Source organism: Schistocerca nitens, chromosome 1 (genome assembly GCF_023898315.1).
Source record: "Schistocerca nitens isolate TAMUIC-IGC-003100 chromosome 1, iqSchNite1.1, whole genome shotgun sequence".
Lineage (NCBI taxonomy): Eukaryota > Metazoa > Arthropoda > Insecta > Orthoptera > Acrididae > Schistocerca > Schistocerca nitens.
In genome coordinates, this window is record NC_064614.1 from 270,602,590 (window position 1) to 270,626,783 (window position 24,194).

General features: G+C 46.7%; 1 protein-coding gene across 7 annotated transcripts in view; it reads right to left on the minus strand.

Annotated features, from left to right (window-relative positions):
* Positions 1-24,194, minus strand: part of LOC126248013 (regulator of G-protein signaling loco) — a 243,485-nt gene that overhangs the window by 49,854 nt on the left and 169,437 nt on the right. Inside the window, exon 1 of one of the 7 annotated variants that reach the window (XM_049948643.1) lies at positions 2,279-2,344. The exons of the other annotated variants lie outside the window; for them this stretch is intronic. Coding sequence (XP_049804600.1) covers positions 2,279-2,320 — 42 coding nt within the window. The 5' untranslated portion in view covers positions 2,321-2,344. Of the gene's footprint in view, positions 1-2,278; positions 2,345-24,194 lie in introns of those variants that run through there. 7 annotated transcript variants of the gene reach the window in all.

The window sequence follows — 24,194 nt, forward strand, 5'->3', positions numbered from 1 at the left end:
TTTACTCATTGAATGACATTTCATGCGTGGGAGCTGGATAAAGAAAGTGTTTATCATTTATCATAAAAGGATCAACTGTTTGTAAATACAAGGGCTAAAGCTCGATCTTCATGGCTTCGCAAGTCTTTCGTCAAAATTTCATTGCATACTTGTAAAACAATCGTATCTGAAAGACCTGTTACACGGGCACCTGACTAACACACAATCCAGACCCAATCACAGTTTATATTTTCAGTTGAACAGTGTATAGGGGAAACACTGGCAAATATTTTATTTATCTCAGAGTTGCAATGGGGAATCCTGAGGTGGAAATCTACGTCCTGACTAAATTTAGACTCGATGTATTACGTAGGCTAAATTTATTAGCGCACACAGGTGCACTTTACGATCGACTGGCTTTATCATATCGTGCCGTCTTATCGCTGGGATAGACGGAAGGGTGAGTGACGTTATCGAGAGGCAACAGTTGCGTGCGATATTATCGCGAGAGGCCTGCAGAATTCGCCCTGGCGACAAAACGGGTACACTGCTTGCGTCACGCGTCACAGTGACTGCTCATCTTGTGCGGACTAGAAATCCCGAAGGGGTGAAAGAGAGGAGTGGGGAACATGCCCTGAACAAATCGCACATGCAATCAGTCCGAAAGTACGACAGAAATATGATGCAATACAGTACTTCCTTGTAACAGCACAGATTTGGATGTATTTACAGCATGCTGATTGAGCCACATTCCAAGGGATTTCTGTGAAATGTGTGTGTTCAAAGACAGCATGATAATATTATTAAAAAATCAATCTGAACACTTTTTCTTTTCTTTTATGACTGGTTTCTATCTATACGACCATCATCAGATACGTCTAGAAAAGACAAAAAGAACGTGAAAATTTGTCAGTGACAGCATGGAACAGTACTGGAAACAGTGTTTATGTGAATTACATGATAAGCAGCTAAGAGGCAAAATACATATCAATCGTATTTGTTTATCACAGTCTTACTACGTTTTTTCATCTTTTGATGGTATTTATCTTGGCTACAAGTTTTTTTATGAGTTGTATACAAGTTTAGATAGAATGACAGGGAGTACGTTACTTTTTAGTCGCTTATCACGTAATTTGCGTAAATGCTGCTTCGAGTACTGTTGTATGCTGTTGCAATGCTCCCATTGATTTTTCCCTACATGATGATGATGATCGTACAGACAGGAACCGGCCATAAGGCAAAAGAAAAACAGTTTTTGATCAAAGACAGTTTTGTGTTTTACAAGTTTTATATGTCGGGTCACTGTGTCCTATGATTTCGTCACAACTATCTCTCTCTACAACAGAAGTCGGTAACGCAACCTACTCAGTCGCTCTCCGTCTGGAGGTAGCCTATTCGAGTTACGGTAGTGCAAGAAATTTCCTTTCGCACGATTTGGGTGGCCCGATGTGGAGAAGTGAAGCCGTTAAATTCCTGATTACCAGACTGTTCACCAGTTAAACGGCAAACCTTACTTTGTGTTTTTTGAAATGAGAACGCTAACACTGGTGATCCACTTGGTGCTATTACAGAGCAGTAGAGATCAGGACGATATGTTTTTTCCTCTTTTTCACATAAACTTAACACATGCTCATTACTACACTAGAGAGATGATATATATCTCCCATATTTTGCGAAGGAAACTTGCCAATGTAGTGAGGCAAGGAATCCTTCAGCCAGGAGGCCAAACGACCACTTAAGCTCTGCAAAAGAACGTTCTTTAATTTCCTGTAGCACACTCGTTAGTCACACACAAAACGTGGGCGCAGTAGGACATGTTAAGAGCATTTACGAGAATCTTATAACTGTGAGATACAAAGAATCTGACAACTTAAAACAACTCGACCTCGTTGTGTGGTAACAATTACAGGAAAGACATTTTCAAGGTAACACTGCCTAGTGTGTTGGACATAAAGTGACAGCTCCGTTGTTGGAAGATGAACAAAAAATACGGAAGAAGAAAGAGGAATTAGATACATCCTTACCTTCCCACGCAGTTCAAGAGACTCAGCACTAACTGACCACAGAGGTTTTGCTATGATCCAAAACAGAAGTTCGATTTTTCGGTTCTAAAAGTAAATATCATGAAGAGTTCACAGTTCGTTATTGTTTTACCGACGGAAATTGAAGAATTCAAGCTTTTCTGTATTACAATGTATTAAGAAATAAACTGCGAGGAACGCTGTGCCTTCGGAGGTGCTTCTGCGGCCTGTAAAGTATCACTTTCAACGTCCTATAGATAGCGGACGTCAGTAGTTACCTTGAAAATTGCAGGTAGCACGAAGCACGAACTCCACGCCATCGCAAGACTGTTCACATAAACGGATTTCAGAGCAATAGCTGTATTTTTGCTGTTAATATATCAGTCTCAACAAAGACCAAATTCCCGTGGATGAAAAGCGCACACCGCGGTAGCACGGCAATTTAGTGTTCACTTGCTCTGTGATGCGTACTAATATGTCACAGACCATACAGGCGAGAGCGAACGTCTTTCGGGACGATATGCCCCACTTTGCTGCAGCTCTCATCCCTATATTATACGGATGACGAAAGTTGCACAAAAAATTGGCAGGGACGAATGTAGCCAACGATCCAGATTTCGTAACGCGGCGACAGCGCACACCGCGAACTGATCGCGCAGGCACCACGGAAACGTACCACACGCACCGTAGATCTTATCTTATCCGTCATATCAATGCAAAGACCGCGAGCAATTACGAAAACATTTGTAACGCAATCGAAAGAGAACGTTTCATTACGAGATATGTGACGAAAATGGGTCGACGAACGCCAGGATTTCCCATCTACTTGATGCGGACGGACTGTCGTCGTTCCCGATATGTTTCAAGGCGGCCGCTTGCGAGTTTATTTCGCACATAAATTGCTCATGCTGCTACGGCACGTCCTGGGCAAAACAGTTTCAACGATCTGTTACACAACGATAGTTAGAGAAGGTGCCCCTAAGGACGAGCATTCTTAAAATAACATCTTAATCCAGTTACATACAAAGGTTCACAGGGTCCTGTCACTGCAGATGAAGCCAGAGAGAGAGAGAGAGAGAGAGAGAGAGGGGGGGGGGGGGGGGGAGAGAGCGTTCGCGTGACCTTTTGTTACGTCTCGCTACGATACGCACCTACTATTTTGGTCGTCCGTCCTCCAGTTCGCTAAAAGAACCTTGGTTCTTCGTGACAAAAAAGGAAGTTTGTCTCGATATAGTATTGTTTCGACAAATAGGGCTCTGTTAGCCAAGTACCACGTGTTGCGTTACTTGTGTACGTAAAAGACCGCTGCGTGCCGCCCTCTTAGAGGAGCAGGAAAAGTTATCTGTGGCGATGAGTGCGAACGGTGCACATTCCTGGACATTCGAGTAGAACGCAGGCGCGCGCGCGCGCGCCCACACACACACACACACACACACACACACACACACACACACACACACTTCTTCCGTTCAGCTCTGGTCAGCCTAGGACTAAGCACAGAGGATAAAACTCCTAGACGGCGGGAAGCTGTATTACATTTGAGGAATTCATCTTTAAAATCTAGGAGTCATGGTACATGCACAAAGGAAAGGAAAAGAAAAAAAAGCAACATGTACAAATTATTGGTTAAATCGGGCATCACACACAATTCGATTTTGTCACTGTGTAATAATTTATAAGCAACTTAAAAGCACTGTCAAAGCCCTGATCAGAACCGTACTGAATATACACTCCTGGAAATGGAAAAAAGAACACATTGACACCGGTGTGTCAGACCCACCATACTTGCTCCGGACACTGCGAGAGGGCTGTACAAGCAATGATCACACGCACGGCACAGCGGACACACCAGGAACCGCGGTGTTGGCCGTCGAATGGCGCTAGCTGCGCAGCATTTGTGCACCGCCGCCGTCAGTGTCAGCCAGTTTGCCGTGGCATACGGAGCTCCATCGCAGTCTTTAACACTGGTAGCATGCCGCGACAGCGTGGACGTGAACCGTATGTGCAGTTGACGGACTTTGAGCGAGGGCGTATAGTGGGCATGCGGGAGGCCGGGTGGACGTACCGCCGAATTGCTCAACACGTGGGGCGTGAGGTCTCCACAGTACATCGATGTTGTCGCCAGTGGTCGGCGGAAGGTGCACGTGCCCGTCGACCTGGGACCGGACCGCAGCGACGCACGGATGCACGCCAAGACCGTAGGATCCTACGCAGTGCCGTAGGGGACCGCACCGCCACTTCCCAGCAAATTAGGGACACTGTTGCTCCTGGGGTATCGGCGAGGACCATTCGCAACCGTCTCCATGAAGCTGGGCTACGGTCCCGCACACCGTTAGGCCGTCTTCCGCTCACGCCCCAACATCGTGCAGCCCGCCTCCAGTGGTGTCGCGACAGGCGTGAATGGAGGGACGAATGGAGACGTGTCGTCTTCAGCGATGAGAGTCGCTTCTGCCTTGGTGCCAATGATGGTCGTATGCGTGTTTGGCGCCGTGCAGGTGAGCGCCACAATCAGGACTGCATACGACCGAGGCACACAGGGCCAACACCCGGCATCATGGTGTGGGGAGCGATCTCCTACACTGGCCGTACACCACTGGTGATCGTCGAGGGGACACTGAATAGTGCACGGTACATCCCAACCGTCATCGAACCCATCGTTCTACCATTCCTAGACCGGCAAGGGAACTTGCTGTTCCAACAGGACAATGCACGTCCGCATGTATCCCGTGCCACCCAACGTGCTCTAGAAGGTGTAAGTCAACTACCCTGGCTAGCAAGATCTCCGGATCTGTCCCCCATTGAGCATGTTTGGGACTGGATGAAGCGTCGTCTCACGCGGTCTGCACGTCCAGCACGAACGCTGGTCCAACTGAGGCGCCAGGTGGAAATGGCATGGCAAGCCGTTCCACAGGACTACATCCAGCATCTCTACGATCGTCTCCATGGGAGAATAGCAGCCTGCATTGCTGCGAAAGGTGGATATACACTGTACTAGTGCCGACATTGTGCATGCTCTGTTGCCTGTGTCTATGTGCCTGTGGTTCTGTCAGTGTGATCATGTGATGTATCTGACCCCAGGAATGTGTCAATAAAGTTTCCCCTTCCTGGGACAATGAATTCACGGTGTTCTTATTTCAATTTCCAGGAGTGTATATGAGCTGAAATGGTCAGAAGTTGAAAAGAAGGTTAAAGAGAAAATAAAGAATAGGAAAAGTTAGAACGGGAGGAACGGGATCACAGTGAGTCTAAGGGAAGTGGAAATTAACTTCGAACACAGCAGAAGCCTAGAAAGTGATCTGAGATGAAAAACAGTCATATAAGAATGTACAGGAGCAGCTGTTTCTTTTCTGCAAATAGGTCACACAGGGCGCGCCTCACAATACAAATGCGCCCCTGGGGAAGTATTAATGGCTCTCCACAGTCTTCGATAATGTGAGTGTGATGGTGTTATGTTGATCGATGTCTGCAGTGAAATCGCAAAAACAAAACAGACCAAAAGTGAAAGTGAAAGTTCAGGCTCTCGCCACAGCGCCGTTTCACCTCCATTACGAAGTATATAGCGCGGCGCTACACTTTAGGGTTAGAATTAATCAGACTGTACAGAAACCTCAATTGAATGTTTTGAGATACACAAATAAATTTTCCGCACTCTGTCAAATACCCCTGTTGTCTGATGTAAAGTGAGACAGAGAGCTACAACCCTACAAACCAATTCCTCTTAGAGTTTCTACTGAGCTTTGAGAACCACAGACTTTACATAATCTCCGAGGAAAAAATCCGTTGGAGTGACATTACGATCGCGTTGCCCGTGTGGCAGAGACTTCCAACGCAAAAACGAGGATATCTATTATTTAGGTCTTCACGGGAAATTTTTCCGACTGACATAGTGGCTTTATTTAATTTATTTAAACACTGCCTGACGACAACTTATTTCCAGTACAACAACAAGTTTTACGAACAGATCGACGGGGTGGCGATGGGAGGCCCTCTCAGCCCAGCTGTTGCCAATTTTTTTTTATGGAGAACAGCGAGCGCTGCAGACTGCCAGTAAAAAGCCACCTAAATGGTACCGCTATGTTGATAACACATTTTTAGTGTGGACTCATGGTGAAGAAGAGCTGGATGTCTTCTTGGTGCATCTGAACAGTATTAACACGAAGATACAGCTTACGATGGAGAAAGAGAGCAACGGTCAACTCAATTTCCTGCATGTGTCGGTAATTAAACGGGTGGATGGAACGCTGGACCACAAGGTATACAGAAACAACACACACACGGATCGATACCTCCACAAGGAATCAAACCATCATCCTAGGCAAAAAAGAGGTGTCATGAAAAGCCTGGTGGACAGAGCTAACAAAATCAGCGAGCCGGCTTACTTGCAACATGAATTAAATCACTAACGGTCAGCCTTAATGAAAAACGGATATACCAGCAAGGAAATTGATCAAGCCCTCCATCTAAGAAGAAAAGAAGCCAGAAGTTAAGAGGAACAGCGGTCACCTACTGGAAAAGTTTTCCTACCGTTCATTAATAAAGTCACGGACCGTATCGGGAAAGTTCTGGTCAGGTATGGGATCGAAACAATCTTCAGACCCACCAAGAAGATTAAGGAATATTTAAAAACAGCAAAAGACGCCCGACACCCCCTAGCAACACCTGGGATATACAAAATTCCATGTTGTTGTGGACAAGTATATATCGGAACAACGAAAATAAGTGTAAACACCGGCTTAGTTGAACATAAAAGAAACTGTCGCTTAGGAAACATCGAAAAATCGGCCGTAGCTGAGTATGTTTTTCGAGATGGGAACCACGCAGTTAAATTCAATGAGACAAGCGTTCTAGCACGAACATCCCATTATCATGTATATAGAAGGAACAGAGATTCACAAACACCATAATGATCTTAATAGAAAAGAGGAAATTTTAAAGTTGGACAAAATATGGATGTCGACGTTGCGCCAGCAGAATGATAATCGATTACTCTTAATCGAGAATAATGACGCCTTCCAAAGATAAGCATACCGTCGGCATCACGTGACGAATAGTGATGCCCTCTATACGCTCTATAAATGCCAGAGTACCTGGAGCCTTCGCAGCTAATAAGCCACAACTGACTGCTCTTACTACCCATCCCACTGTCGCAGAGGTTTTTTTCCCACGCCACGAGCCTTGGCACTTTTTTCCCTCTGCTCTTGAAATTGCTACCCTCATTCGCGTTTCGTTCACTATCTATCACCTGATGGACCGTGTTAATGCGTAGTCTTACCCAGACGCACGGATAACATCACAGCCCAGCATCCTGTGATCCGTCTATTAGATAACTAGCATGTTGACGGCGGTGACAGTAGTACTTTTGGTTGTTTGGTCACCACGTTGGTGCGGGGGTGGAGGGGGGCCAAAAAAAAAGAGCCTCAGTGGCAGTAGCCGGACGACCTCAGAAGATGTCTCCCGCAGATGGAGACGAATCGTTACGTGGAAATTTTATACATACCACGGCCTCTCAAGCCCGGCAGTTTCAACTGAAGACAACACCGGTCCTGAAAGCCTACATTGTATGATTTTGTGTAAATACTATTTTTCCGATCTCTTTGCATCTACGTCCAGATGTGTAGTTTGAGCTTCAAATTACTGACCGAATTCATTGAGAGGTATAATCTTATGTTAACATATAAGAAAACTATTACAGTTAAAACTGTCATAGGAGACTATGGTTTCTGAACCCTTTTCAAGTCTTGAACATCTGTGATGTACATAAGCCAAATCAATCGACGAAAGAAAATTTGTGCCAAGGACGGGATTCAAATACGGGTCTCCTGCTCACTGGGCAGTTGCAGAAACCACTAGGGCACCCTGGCACAGTAGCTTCGCACAACTGCTGCATGGACCGCTCCAGCACGCCTCCCGCCTCAATCCAAATTCGCATTCACGCCTCAGTCCACTGGTATTCCTGCCTGAGATCCCCCCTCCCGGTTTCGTTCGATGCTGAGGTGCTATTGCAATACGGTTGGAGAGCCTCTGCAATGTTGTTCGAGTTCAGGGGGAATACCAAGTGGGCTGAGGCATGAATGGGAATTTGGAACGAGGAAGGGGGCATGCTAGGGTAGTCCGTGCAGTTGTGCGAAGCCACTGTGCCAGGGTGCCCTAGTAGTTGGCGCATCCTAATGAGCAGGAGACCCGGGTTCTAATCTCGGCCTTGAAACAAATTTTCATCCATCCCTTCAGTCTTCATGTGTACATCACAGGAACTGTGTGTTTGCCTAGTGCCAGCATAACCCGGCCGGATTTTATTCATGGAGTATATTAGAGTGAGAGCACTTAGCAATTTCCAATAAACATTAAGCACAATTTCAAACCTTTACTATACTTTTTCTCGCTTACATGCTTAAAGTCAAATATTTAATTCACAAGCTGTGATACGGTCTCAGATTAAAACATTGATCCACAAAGCGTAGGACAAATTTCTTTTCAAATGTTCAAATGTGTGTGAAATCTTATGGGACTTAACTGTTAAGGTCATCAGTCCCTAAGCTTACACACTACTTAACCTAAATTATCCTAAGGACAAACACACAGACCCATGCCCGAGGGAGGACTCGAACCTCCGCCGGGACCAGCCGCACAGTCCATGACTGCAGCGCCTGAGACCGCTCGGCTAATCCCGCGCGGCCAAATTTCTTTTATTTCCATCACGCATCGGCAAAGTTTTGATCATTAGACTATCGGTTTCGCTCAGCAACGACCATCTTCAGAGGCAAAAATATCTGTAAACAGAAGTAGCAAATCAGCACCGAGATCTGAAGATCTTCATTCCGGACAGAAACCGGTAGTCTCAGGACCAAAGGTTTTGTTATCATTGGGGCAAATAAAGTAAATATATCCTAAATATTTAACTATTTAAAACACGAGGTGAAGCGGGTGATGCTTCCTCGTGTAAACACGCGGAACGCAGTAAAACGTTCCTGTAAGACAGCAGGTGGAATAGCAGGGCGAGTGAATGTCGTCCGTGAGGAGTAGGAGAGGCAAGGCAGAGACTTGTCTGTAAGCATAGCATCGGCAGCGCAGCGCCGGACCGGCCGGCTGTCTTTGTTTTATTTACGGGCGCGCTTCCGGCTATCAGCGCCACGCCGCGTCAGGTCGGCAGAGATCTGTTTACACGCCTGCTCAGCGTCTAGGGGCGTGACGCGCTGCAGCGGGCGTTGGTCGCCAAGCGCGAACCCACACACGTACCTCTCCTAGCGACGAGAGACGGAACAGTAGGGGAAGGCTTTAACGCAACCCGGGAAACATCGATACACGAGTCGTGCTGCTCTATCGTAATATACTGTATGGTGAAGTGGGAGATTTGAAAGTGATCAGAGACGGAGAACGAGCTCGGATTGAGGAAGGATAGGGAGGAACCATCCCGATTTTCGCCTTAGACGACTGAGGGAAATAATGAAAAACCTACATTTGGATGACAATGGCGGCATCGGAACCGTCGCTCTCCCCGAACCCTGGCGCGCGGCCGTCGAGAATCATAGTTAACCCCTCTAGTTTCGAATGTGTCTGTTCTCCCGCGTACCGGTCGGCCGCACACAGCTGTGACTCCTGCAGTGTTCGAACGTGCGGACACTCTCAGTCGAGATGATCGATGGATCACAAGTGCTGACGCACCCATGCTCCAGTTGGGATACTCACAAAACTTCTTTGGACTGTTCTTCCTCGTCCACCCTTCAGCCCATATCTCTCTCTCTCGGGCGCGCGCGCGCGCGCGCACACACACACACACACACACACACACACACACACACACACACAGGCTCTGAGCACTATGGGACTTAACTACTGAGGTCATCAGTCCCCTAGAACTTAGAACTACATAAACCTAACTAACCTAAGGACATTACACACATCCATGCCCGAGGCACGATTCAAGCCTGCGACAGTAGCGGTCGCGCGGTTCCAGTCTGTAGCGCCTAGAACCGCTCGGCCACCCCGGCCGGCTAACTCGCACATTCCGACCTCCATCGCTCTGGGTCAATGAAGGATGCACTCTGCAGGAAGTGGATGGTGGGGATTGATGCAGCAAGACGATGGCTTTGACGCCGAAAACTAAAGTGGTACCATTGGGGCGTACAGGCCTTACTAGTAAGGCGGCGTAAGATCGTCGCATTGTACGGAGATAATGTTAAAAAACAGGGTTTTGTAGCCAAAGAGGGAGGAATAATATGGTGTACTGGAATCCTGAATAAATCCATCCTGCTTTCAGAAAAAATGTGTTGCATTAATTATTGAACACTCCTCGTTATACAGTACATTTCTGGACATTGATTCCCACAATATTTTTACCTATTGTATCCCCTCTACAACCTCTAGATGTTAACAGGAGTTGTGCAACAAACCGTATATTATCATCAACCTGAAATTTACAGAGCGCAAATGAAACAAAGTTAGTCATTTATGTAGAACTCTCCAAAAAGAGGTTACTTTCGCACAGGCAACTGGAGGTTCTCTATTCCGGAACAGGACCACAAGGGGAACAGATATGATCGAGGACAGTAACTTAACCTGTTACAAGGGATATGTACCAACTGAGTTATATTCAATCACATGAAACTGCACTGCATCCAACGTAGACGTAAGGCAGCTCGGTGGTCTATCACTAATCTACTGTTCAAACGGAAATCGAAGCTTTGGCACATCAAACAATACTTCTACGTCCCTATTTCAACATTGTAGCTAAGAACACTCGCCACTGCTCCACATTTATTTTACAACCGATGCACGTATCGTGAACGAACTCCAGGACGCTCGCGTTACGGCAAGTAGGGACAATGGCGCGTAATTACTACGCGTTTTACAACATATACTACTTCTTCTACGGTACACTCATACAAACAGTTTATTTGTAGCACTACAAGCAGGAAGAGGGTAGCTGGCTTTTCACAGTATCAATACGGAAGCACAGCCAGCGTTTCTGCGCGACACATGACGCCGAGTTTCCAGCTAATAATCCGTGTTCTTGAAAGCGGCAGATAAAGCCGGATACGGTCGGTTACAGTCAAAGACGAAGAAAAGAGGGATGCAAGCGAGGTTTGGCTGCTGTTTTGTCACGAAAGAATTATCGCTAACAAGCTGACAAAAGCATACTTCGGTACATTAGAAGAACAGTTTTTGAAGCTTCTAAGGTATTTTTCAGTCACCTGTGCACTTTTGCTCTTATACGCACAACTGAATATAAAATAGGTTACCGAGAACTTGTAGTAGCAATCTAAATAGAGCTATAGAAGATGAGATAAACGCCTTGTTTATTTATATAGCCCTAAACCTATCCTGAACATTCCACCTGACGGTGCGTGGCGGAGTGTATTTCTGATGCTAGAACCACTTGTCTCCTTTCCCGTTTCATCCGTGATTGGTGCGTGGTAAAAAACCTGCCGATAGCCTCCGTATGAGTTCTAATTTCTCTGGCGTTTCCATAATGTAACTACTTAAGATGCAGTTATACGATGTGTTGTAAATGGTTGCTTAACTCATACAATTTGTCATACAAGTGGGGGATCAAAAAGTCTCCATTTGAGGGCGTTGCTGCAGCGTACATGCGACGTAGCGCATAGGCAAGGGATCAGCGTGGCATTACCGTCTTCCCGACGCGCGTCCGGTAAATGCGGGAAAACGTGGAATATAGCGACGTTATTACCAAATACGTCCAAACAGCACCAAAGTGCTATTATTCTGTTCTTGGCTGCCGAAGGACAAATACCGGCAGACATCCATCGGAGAAGAAAAATGTGTATGGGGGAGCAGGTCTGTGGACAAACACCGTTGTGGAATGGTTGCCCCAAATTGCGTGCTGGTCGCGATTCGACACAAGACGCCGATCGATATGGGAGGCCAGTCTCATCTATTACACTCGACACTCGAGCACCCGCTCTATAGTCCTGATCTCTCCCAATGCGATTATCACGCCTTCGGTCCCTTAAAAAAGGCCTTGGAGCGTCGGCGATTCCTGTCGGACGAGGATGTGCAGCTGGCAGTTACGGACTTCTTCGCGCAGCAGGACACGGCGTTTTACCAAAGGGGTATCTTAAACCTCGTGAGTCGGTTGGACGATTGTCTTAACGCTCACGACGATTTTGCCTGATTTGCATACCGACTGTGAACTATAAAGACTTCGAACTGGAACTTTTTGATCGACCCTTATAAAAAAATACTTGCACTGTTTATGCGAATTTTTTGCGAATGGTGGATTAACTCATGTAGTTCTTTTATGGATACACTTCTACAAATGCTGTGGCAGCAACTCATTTCTTTTCTCTCTTCCTTATTGCAGGTAGCGTAATTCTGGAGTACTGCTGTCACAATGGCATGTACCTAGGAAACCTTCCCGGACAAGAGGCATCGGTAGAGACGTCGTTCCAAACGGGTACTCATAGACGTTTCACGGCTGTTACTGTTTTCTGCCATTTAAGTCGAACCTTATCATAATTGAAAGGCCGGCCGCGGTGGTCTAGCGGTTCTGGCGCTGCAGTCCGGAACCGCGGGACTGCTACGGTCGCAGGTTCGAATCCTGCCTCGGGCATGGGTGTGTGTGATGTCCTTAGGTTAGTTAGGTTTAAGTAGTTCTAAGTTCTAGGGGACTTATGACCTAAGATGTTGAGTCCCATAGTGCTCAGAGCCATAATTGAAAGGTACTTATTTATACGCCATAAGTTCCGTGTATTTCTTCTGAGGTTCAGCTGCCAATCCCTGCACCAAACAGCGATCCTCCGCACGTCTTCCTGCAGTTTCTTGGGACACTCTCGAAGTTACTTTTTTAACTATTTTGTCCCGTTGAGAATGAAATGTCTGCCTCCGTTGCTGAGTGGTCAGCGCGGCTAACCGACGTGCGGATGACCCGGCTTCGATTCCCGGTACTGCCAGGGATTTTTCCTTCTTAAGAGAATTGGTACAGGATGCATTCAGCCATGCGAGGCCAACTGAGGAACCAGTCGAATGATTAGTAGCAGGTCAAAAAACCCAACAACGACCGGGAGAGCTGTTTGCTGACCACATTCCCCTCCATAATGCATCCAGTGACGCCACTGGCAGGGGATGACACGGCGGTCGGCCGGGCCTAACTGGCACGCATAGGGCCAGAACGCGAAACTTTACCTTTTTCCCCCTTTAAGAACAAAGTGTTGAATTGTATCCGCTAGTAAATTCTAACCTAGTTGTTAAGCTGGTTTGAGAGCTAGTAAGTGAATTTTGATCCCTCCTCCTGTTTGGCCTGTCAGTGAGATATCAATTCCATACAGACGAGAAACACGTAATCTGCGGGGACCCATTATTAGAAGCACCTACTACCCAAGGAAATCCCATTGTTGGTACTTTTGCTATTTGCCTTGAGGCAGGCGAATAAAGGCGAAACCCCAAAACGTGACTTGGCCCAATAAACTAAAAAAAGGGGAGGGGGCTGACTGACGCATTTCTTTCTTAAACTGCTGTCATACACAAGCGCGGTGCTCATTCGCCATTATCAGACACAAAAAGGATTTAAAGATTCTCCCAAGACAGAAACAATGCTTGCAGTAGAGGTCAAAGTACAGCAATTACAGGGTTAGACAAAAATCTGGAAACACCAAAAACGGAACACATTACCGTGCCTAACACAGCGTAGGAAACACGCTGGCATTCAAAACAGTTTCCTATCATCTCGGAACGAACGAATACAGGTCATGTATGATTTTTAAAGGAATCTTATAACATTCTTCCTGGAAAATAGTGGCGAGTTCAGGTAATGACGATGGGGCTGAATAGCGATCACGCACCGTTCTCTCCGAAGTACGTCCGAAAGGTTAAATAATACTGCGATCTGGTGACTGTGGTAGCAAGAGGATATACTACAAAATACTACAATATACTACAAAACCAGTCCTGGACGATGCAAACTGTCTTAACAGGGGGACCTTTCGTCTTAGAACACAGCATCACCGTTGAGGAACAAACACTGTGTCATGGGATGGACTTGATCAGCCAAAATTGTCACTTAATTCTTGGAAGTAATGCGACCTTGGAGAGTTATCGTGGGGCCCACGGAATGGCTGCCAAAATCATCAAGATTCACTTTCGGAACGTAAATTCGGCCAGAAGTTGAAACAGTGTGAAAGAAGACTTATCCGACCAAATGACTTTTTTCCATTGCTCCACTATCAAGGTTTTATGGCTTCGGCAGCACGTTTTTCTATTTCCGCCATTTGCATCACTGGTGAGTGTTTCTGGAACTGCAGCTCAGCTTGCGATTCCTTGCCTCTGGAGCTCCTCTAGTGTTGTTTTTTTACTGATTGGGTTCGTGAGTGCGGCATTCAGTTCTGCACTGACTTCTGCAGCTGCCGTCCTCTTTTCTTCACAATCCTGCTCATTAACCGTCCATCACGATCAATCAGCACACACTTTCGTCCGCTTAGCGCTTAATATTTTTCCGCTTTCCCCGTATGCGATATAAATCTTTGATGCGGTGCCTCTTGAAACACTCAGACCATCTTGGTTACGGAAGCACCCAACACACGAGCACCAGCAATTTCTCCAGGTCTGAATTACATAGCTACGACGTACTGTACTCACAACTACACAGAATACTGTTCTGACAACGAATGAAGCTTGTAACGTATTGAGGACATTGCACAGATGCCGTTCGTGGTCAAAAATGGTTCAAATGGCTCTAAGCGCTATGGGACATCTGAGGTCATCGGTCCCATAGACTTAGAGCTACTTAAACCTAACTAATCTAAGGACATCACACACATCCATGCCCGAGGCAAGATTCGAACCTGCGACCGTAGCAACAACGCGGTCCACGACTGTAGCGCCTAGAAGCGCTCGGCCACATCGGCCGGCGTTCGTGGTCAAATTCAACAGGCTGCAGGCTTGGCTAGCATCTACATTCAAGCTGAAACAGGCATCTGTAGCAGCGTTTCCACAGTTTTGCACAGCCCTGTACAGTTTCATTCATTTTTTCTGCGCTAGTTACGTGCGCGCGCACACACACACACACACACACACACACACACACACACACACACACACACACACACACACTGTTCGTACAGAGTATGTGCTCCATCTGGTGTCTGAGTATAAAGACTGGGCAGCATATGTAGCTCCACGTGTGAGCCCTTTTACATGGCATTTGTCGTTCACAGATTATAACTAGTGTTAGTGAACATGTTTTCACACGAAGTCTTCTTAACGGCTTCTCTCTTGAGAAAGGCATACGAACAGGATCGTGCCTCCTTTGTAAAGTTAAGTTCATGCAAAGACATTATCGCCACGTCTGCTTGTGTCTCCGTTACTCGAGCTTCCGGCAGTTCTATTAGCCCGCTGGCGTAACAAAGCAGACGTGTCTATTACTGCAACAGTGAGAACACAAGTGCGGGTAGACGCACGCCGGAGACTGTGGTCTTGCGGCAGACGGAGGCCTGGTGTAAGAGAATTCCCGGGGAAAGCGTGCGAGGAAGGCAGACTGTATCACAGGCAATTAGCTCAAGCAGCTTGATGAATGGCGGCAGCTGTGGAAACAGGCTCTGCTTTGTCCGCCGGTCGCGGCGCAACGGCGCCTGGGCCCCGAGACCGCAGCCAGGATACAGACGGTACACGACGGCAGTCTACCGATCACAACACGGTCGTCAGTAGGTGACGGATGTACCGTTCCCCCGGTACAGCGACGTACGCTATGAGGTTGTGCCTCGATGACTGACTGGGTGTCAGAAATGAAGAGAACGAACCTGATATAATCTGATTACAAAATTAGCCGTCACCATGTTGAGCCCGTCACCTCGAAATATGTATTAAGGAGTAATACTGAGAAGCGTGTTGGCAGGTGAGAATACTGCCGAATTATCAGTTTAACAAGGCGTTGATGCAAAATATCGACAGGACTTACTGACAGAAGAATTTAAAAGCTCCTACAGGCCGACTTCAGAGAAGATCAGTTTGGGTCTCCGAGAAATGTAGGAACAAGCGAGGCAAACTGACCCTAAGACACATCTTAGCAGATAGGTTAAGGACTGGCAAACACACGTTTATAGCATTTGTAATCTTAGAGAAACCTTTTGCTAATACTGGTCAACTACACACTTTTAAATTCTGAAGCTAGCGGAGACAAAATACCGGCACCGAAAGGTTGTTTACTACTTGTACAGAAACAAAACTACAATTAAACGAAACGAAGGGCATGAAAGAGAAACCACAGTTGAGAAAGGAGTGAGACACGGTTGCAGCCTATTCCCGGCGTTGTTCAATTCGAAGATTTGAGTATACTGTGAAGAACACCAAGGGGAAATTTGGAAAGGGAATTAAAGTTCAGACGTAAGAAATAAAAACTTAGCGGTTTGCCGACGACAATGTAATTCTGTCAGAGGCAGCAGAGGTCTTGGAAGTTCAGTTGAAAAGAATGTACAGTGTCTTGAAGGAAGGAAGGAAGGAAGGAAGGAAGTCCGCCTCCCTAGCTGTGTGGCCAGCGCGTCTGACTGCCATGCGGGGGCCCGGCTTTGATTCCAGGTACTGCCAGTCATTTTTCCTTGGTTGGGATTATTGTTCCGTCTAGGGTCAGACGCGGAAACTGAAAGAGGGATATCAGAGATGAACACTAACACAAAAGCAAATCAAGGGTAATGGAATGTAGTGAATTAAATCAGGAGATTCTGAAGGAATCAGATTAGGCAAAAGTAATGGGAGAGTTTTGCTCTTTAGGGAGCAAAACAGCTGGTGATGGTCGAAGCAGGGAAGATGCGAAACGCAGACTAACAAAAGCAAAGAAATTATTTCTCAAAAAGAGGAATTTTTTACGGTCTAATATAAAATTACGTGTTTGAAAGTCTTTTTTGAAGGCATTTGTCACGAGCCTTATATGGAGATGAAACTTGGACGAGAGGCAATTCACACAAGAACAGAATAGACGGTTTTCAAATGTGGTACTTAGAATGCTAAAGATCATATGGGTTGACCGAATAAAAAGGAGGTAGTGAATGGAATTGGGGAAAAGAAGAAATTTTTGGCATAACTTGATTAAAACAAGGGGTTGCTTGATATGGGTAATCCTGTGCGAATACGGAATTGTCAATATAGTAATGGAGGAAAATGTGAGCGGGAAAAATTGTAGAGGGGGACCACGGCTTGACTGCAGTGAGCAGGTTCAAATGGATGTAGGTTGCGGCAGCGGTGAGAAGACTTGCACAGGATACTAGCACACTATAATATCATGGAGAGCTACATCAAACCTATCTTTGGACTGAAGACCACAACAACTTAGAAGCGATATGAAATGTGCCGAGTGCGTGAAATTAGTAATAGGAAAGGCGAATGGAAGTCTTACATTTGTTCGAACGATTCTGGGAAACTGCAAATGAAATCGCGTAGAAGCAGCTAGTGCGACCATTTCATTCTGGTTATTTGGAGACCTTATCAAGTGAGCATGGCAACGCGCTGCTAGGGTCGTAAGAGGTCGGTATAGCCCATACGAAAGGTAACGGAAATGATCGGGCAAACTTAAATGAGAATCCTCGGAAGAAAGACGAAGTACTTCACGCGAAACCTATGTTCGACGAAGAATGTGCGATAATCATGTAGCCGCCACAGTATGTCTCGCGTAGGAATCATGAGAATAAGATAACAGAGATTAGGACACATACCAAGGAAGATCGAAAGGTGACGCACAGTAATTTTATTACCAGAGAGTTAAATAGGTAAAAAAGGAAAACACAATTTACATTTTTACCTAATTTTCTACGTAGTCACCGACGTTCTCAGCACGTTTCTCCCATTGTGGTACCACTTCCAATATGCCCTGTTCGCAAAAGTTCGTTTGGTTGGAGTACAGCCACCTGCGGACTGCTGATTTCACTTCCGCATCTGTCGCAAAGCGTTGGCCGGCCAGGAGTTTCTTCTAGGGACCAAACAGATGAAAGTCTCACGGCCCACGGTCCAGACTGTATGGTGGATGCTGGAGCACCTCCCACCCAAATTTAGCGGTTTTCCCACGAACAGAAGCACCAAAACGGAGGCGAGCATTTTCAAACAATTTTAACATCGTCAGCGTTAATATTGTGGCGTTTCTCACGATGGGGCACGGCGCAACTTACAGCTGCAGAATTCACAGTGGTCTCGTGTTCAGCAAAGTCCACCAATAACACACCATGCGTATTCCAGGGGTTGTAGCTGTTACCGGCCGTCTGGAGCGTGGCGAATCGCTAAGGTTCACACGGCCCATTTCGAAGAATGCACACCACCTGGAGACATTGCTACGGTCCGCACAGTCGTCCCCATACACACCAGCATGTCCCTGTGTATTTCATTCGGTTTATGTCCTTTGGCCCACAAATATCGAACTACACTTCACTGCTCTTTACAAGTTGACGACTATCACATGCGCACCACCTTTGTTTCGTAGTTCAGACTTTTCTCGCTAGAGATGCACATGAAAACAAAACAGCCTCTGCAGCGCAAACTTCAAATTATATTGTCATGAAATTTCAAGTCCAGCTACAATACAACGGGGGAAAACAATTACTGTGCGTTACTTTCTGATTCTCCCTCATACATAAATATATCAACAGTAATTTTTTCGTCGCGAAGTACGCCCCTACGTGATTGGAGTAGGAAAAAAAAAATAATGGCTCGATGTACCCTCCGTCACACGCGGTACAGTAGCTTGCAATGTCCGTATTTTTCGACACCCAGTTGGCCCCAAGTTACTTTTTGTCACTTGCTTCTTTCAGCTGTTGCAATGATTTCTTAATGAAAAAAGTGTCAAGTTGCGTAGTTGGGAGTCTGCATGAAACTGGCAGTTCCCCATAAATGGCTGGTTAAGTCAGTTCAGAGGGCGCAGAAAGGCAAGGGCATACCACATCCAATAGGACCACGCCTAGTCAAGCATTTGTCGTGCAAACTAGCTCTTTCGTTGAAAACAAGGAAGGAGATCAGAGTCTGTCCCGTCGATGACGAGGTTATTAGAGACGGAGCACAAGCTTCACTCAAACAAGAGATCTGCTCACATTTGACGAAGACAACTAGGCATTTTGTCGAAATATCGTGCCGGAGAAACTGACAAGCTGTTTCAAATCCAAAAACTTGTGAACCAATCTATACCTGGATGACTTGACGCGGATTTGAACAGCCATCTTGCTCGATCCTCCGGGTTTCGACTAATATGCAAACGAAAAAAAAAACTGTAAAATTTTCACTTTTTCCATAATCTTGAGGCCCATCTTACTTAAGTGCTGTGGAAATAATGTTAGCATATCAGTTCTTTCGTAAATACGTATTACAGATTTTTGTTTTTCTGACGTATTCCTCGTCATCGAGTATTTCCTCACTATGGTTCTATAAAACGTGCACTGTACCTAATCTAGTATAAAATGTACAGCGGCCTTTCTGCTACCCAAGAGATTAACTGCTTAAGAATTCTAAAGTTTACTGAACAAAGCAACCATCAGGCACATACGTATTTATATCGCTGAGAGGTACCAATGACTCTAAGCATTATGGGACTTAACATCTGAGGTCATCAGTCCCCTACAACTTAGAACTACTTAAACCTAACTAACCTAAGGACATCACACACATCTATGCCCGAGGCAGGATTCGAACCTGCGACCGTAGCGGTCGCGCGGTTCCAGACTGAAGCGCCTAGAACCGCCCGGCCACCCCGGCCGGCTTGCGAGGTACAGCAGCAGATCAGATTCAGAGATCAGCATTAGAATGAACCGTGGAAAAAGCAGTGATCATAAGAAACTACTCATCACCAGATCGAACAAACGACGTCGCTATGAACGCTCCAAATGTCGTCCTCACTGGTCCCACAAACACTACTAGAAGCTAACATGAAGTGATATAATCCTCAACCTGCGGTGAGATTCAAGGGCCGGCCGGTGTGGCCGAGCAGTTCTAGGCGCTTCAGTCTGGAACCGAGCGACCGCTACGGTCGCAGGTTCGAATCCTGCCTCGGGCATGGATGTGTGTGATGTCCTTAGGTTAGTTAGGTTTACGTAGTTCTAAATTCTACGGGACTGATGACCTCAGATGTTAAGTCCCATAGTGCTCAGAGCCATTTGAACCATTTTTGAGATTCAAGGAGATGACCTGGTGGAGGAATGCTGAACTGTAGTTACCTGCAGGTATTATGGCGAGAAAAGATTGGTCAGAAATGCCGTAAGAACATTCTGAAAACAATGCTGGTCCAGGTGCATGGACCATATTTTATTTTATATTAACTTCGCAGTAAGCTTTGTCAAGTAGAAGAGCAAAGATTTTTAAACTCCGTGTTTGTAATTTGCTTTTTATGTTTTCCGCTGTGGCTTCTGTAAATCCAGTAATAAATGAAAATTTTGTGATTGCGTTCAACAGAAACTAGAGACAATTATCTGCACTTGCAGTTCCTGTTCTAGCATCTCCAGTCTTCTTCATCAATGCAAAAGTAAGAGCACGCGGCTCTTGTAGGTGCTGTGCAAGTTGCAGAGTTCGGACAGGACAGGTAGTGGACCTTCCCTCAACCTCTTCTGCGTGTGTATTTCACTGGGGGTAAATTTGACTGGGCGCTGTTTGCAAGACACCGAGCATGCCTGCTACCAACAACAAATCTGACACTATCCGTGACTGTACAGGTGGAGCCAAGAAACCACACGTAGTTGAGAGAAGGCAAGACAAGATGCTGCACTAAGAAACATTAAAAGGAAGACTTACGTCTCAGAACGCCAGTGGAAAAGACAGGAAGACCCGTTATTCCCCCTGATTTACTTGCTCGCACTGGCGAAGTCTGCAGCCCTGCGTTCACAATCGTTGAGCTAAGTGAAATACAAATAAGGGTGAGTGCACACTGAGATTTTATATAGCATAAATTATGCCGTTATCAACTTCGCGACAGTTTGTTGCTATTCTACATCTACATTTATACTCCGCAAGCCACCCAACGGTGTGTGGCGGAGGGCACTTTACGTACCAGTGACATTACCTCCCTTTCCTGTTCCAGTCGCGTACGGTTCGCGGGAAGAACGACTGCCGGAAAGCCCCCGTGCGCGCTCGAATCTCTCTAATTTTACATTCGTCATCTCCTCGGGAGGTATAAGTAGGGGGAAGCAATATATTCGATACCTCATCCAGAAACGCAACCTCTCGAAACCTGGACAGCATACACCGCGATGCAGAACGCCTCTCTTGCAGAGTCTGCCACTTGAGTTTGCTAAACATCTCCGTAACGCTATCACGCTTACCAAATAACCCTGTGACGAAACGCGCCGCTCTTCTTTGGATCTTTTCTGTCTCCACCGTCAACCCGACCTGGTACGGGTCCACACTGATGAGCAATACTCAAGTATAGGTCGAACGAGTGTTTTGTAAGCCACCTCCTTTGTTGATGGACTACATTTTCTAAGGACCCTCCCAATGAATCTCAACCTGGCACCCGCCTTACCAACAATTGATTTTATATGATTATTCCACTTCAAATCGTTTCGTACGCATACTCCCAGATATTTTACAGAAGTAACTGCTACCAGTGTTTGTTCCCCTTTCATATAATCATACAATAAAGGATCCTCCTTTCTATGTATTCGCAATACATTACATTTGTCTATGTTGAGGGTCAGTTGCCACTCCCTGCACCAAGTGACTATCCGCTGCAGATCTTCCTGCATTTCGCTGCAATTTCCTAATGCGGCAACTTCTCTGTATACTACAGCATCATCCGCGAAAAGCTGCATGGAACTTCGACAGTTCTTAAAACAATTTCTTGAGAATAAGAACTGCAAATTCTTGGATGTTGCACTAAAGCACTGATGCAAACAAATTATATTAAGGGGTTTGTTATTGTAAAAACAGTGTAGTGTTGCTATTTTTCAAATGTTAGGTACCTGTGGCTCGTTAAAAGTGAGGGTGCTGGCAATATATATTGGGGTGGGGCAGTATGACCCACAGAACGCAAGGTCCGCGGTGGTGATGACCTACTACGGTGCGAAGCTTCTGAAGGTGGTCTGTATTTTCTCCAGTATGCTGCACGATGAGCGAGGGCGGCTCCTGCGGACGCGCCAGCTCTTGCACAACGGCGGCAGCCCGCGTGACCACCAGCATGTCTCGCCGGAACACTCGGCCGCGTGACACGTCTACAGCCATTTCCGTCCGCCGGCTTTCTTTAATTGCTCCGACCGTCTACGTCACGGGGTCAATTCGCTGCGCAAAACAGTGGCAGCCAGTGCAATATACACTCCTGGAAATTGAAATAAGAACACCGTGAATTCATTGTACCAGGAAGGAGAAACTTTATTGACACATTCCTGGGGTCAGATACATCACATGATCACACTGACAGAACCACAGGCACATAGACACAGGCAACAGAGCATGCACAATGTCGGCACTAGTACAGTGTATATCCACCTTTCGCAGCAATGCAGGCTGCTATTCTCCCATGGAGACGATCGTAGAGATGCTGGATGTAGTCCTGTGGAACGGCTTGCCATGCCATTTCCACCTGGCGCCTCAGTTGGACCAGCGTTCGTGCTGGACGTGCAGACCGCGTGAGACGACGCTTCATCCAGTCCCAAACATGCTCAATGGGGGACAGATCCGGAGATCTTGCTGGCCAGGGTAGTTGACTTACACCTTCTAGAGCACGTTGGGTGGCACGGGATACATGCGGACGTGCATTGTCCTGTTGGAACAGCAAGTTCCCTTGCCGGTCTAGGAATGGTAGAACGATGGGTTCGATGACGGTTTGGATGTACCGTGCACTATTCAGTGTCCCCTCGACGATCACCAGTGGTGTACGGCCAGTGTAGGAGATCGCTCCCCACACCATGATGCCGGGTGTTGGCCCTGTGTGCCTCGGTCGTATGCAGTCCTGATTGTGGCGCTCACCTGCACGGAGCCAAACACGCATACGACCATCATTGGCACCAAGGCAGAAGCGACTCTCATCGCTGAAGACGACACGTCTCCATTCGTCCCTCCATTCACGCCTGTCGCGACACCACTGGAGGCGGGCTGCACGATGTTGGGGCGTGAGCGGAAGACGGCCTAACGGTGTGCGGGACCGTAGCCCAGCTTCATGGAGACGGTTGCGAATGGTCCTCGCCGATACCCCAGGAGCAACAGTGTCCCTAATTTGCTGGGAAGTGGCGGTGCGGTCCCCTACGGCACTGCGTAGGATCCTACGGTCTTGGCGTGCATCCGTGCGTCGCTGCGGTCCGGTCCCAGGTCGACGGGCACGTGCACCTTCCGCCAACCACTGGCGACAACATCGATGTACTGTGGAGACCTCACGCCCCACGTGTTGAGCAATTCGGCGGTACGTCCACCCGGCCTCCCGCATGCCCACTATACGCCCTCGCTCAAAGTCCGTCAACTGCACATACGGTTCACGTCCACGCTGTCGCGGCATGCTACCAGTGTTAAAGACTGCGATGGAGCTCCGTATGCCACGGCAAACTGGCTGACACTGACGGCGGCGGTGCACAAATGCTGCGCAGCTAGCGCCATTCGACGGCCAACACCGCGGTTCCTGGTGTGTCCGCTGTGCCGTGCGTGTGATCATTGCTTGTACAGCCCTCTCGCAGTGTCCGGAGCAAGTATGGTGGGTCTGACACACCGGTGTCAATGTGTTCTTTTTTCCATTTCCAGGAGTGTAAATCGCCTGTGCTTCACATCAATATTGTGAAATCATTTCATAAATTGAATGTAAAATGTGAAAGTGTATTTCGTCTTTGTAACTAAATGAAAGGCACTCTGTTTTTGCCACAAATGTTTCGTTTCTTTTATCTGCGAGGCATCTTCAGTGGTCTGTAACACACATTTGTTTTATGTATTGGGGGGTTATAATTAAGCTTTCCCTATTTAATATGTTATAACACGGAAACTAATTACCGTACGAGTACCATGTCAAGGACATGGGGAAGAGAAATAATACAGAATCAATTCATTTGAAACATTTTTAATGTGCTGCTACGGTACATCATACCATTAAATACCGGTACCATTAATGCTACAAAAGGGGCTCAAACATGGCGCCCAACAGTGTCCAGAAGAGTCTGAAAGTGCAGGATTGCATTCTGCACAGCAGCACGAAGCATGTGCGTAGGTATGCTGGCAATCTCTACTCATATGCTGCGCTTCAGATCAGCACATGTGTGAATGTTCCCCTGGTAAATCCTGTCCTTCAGGTACGCCAACAACCAGAAATCA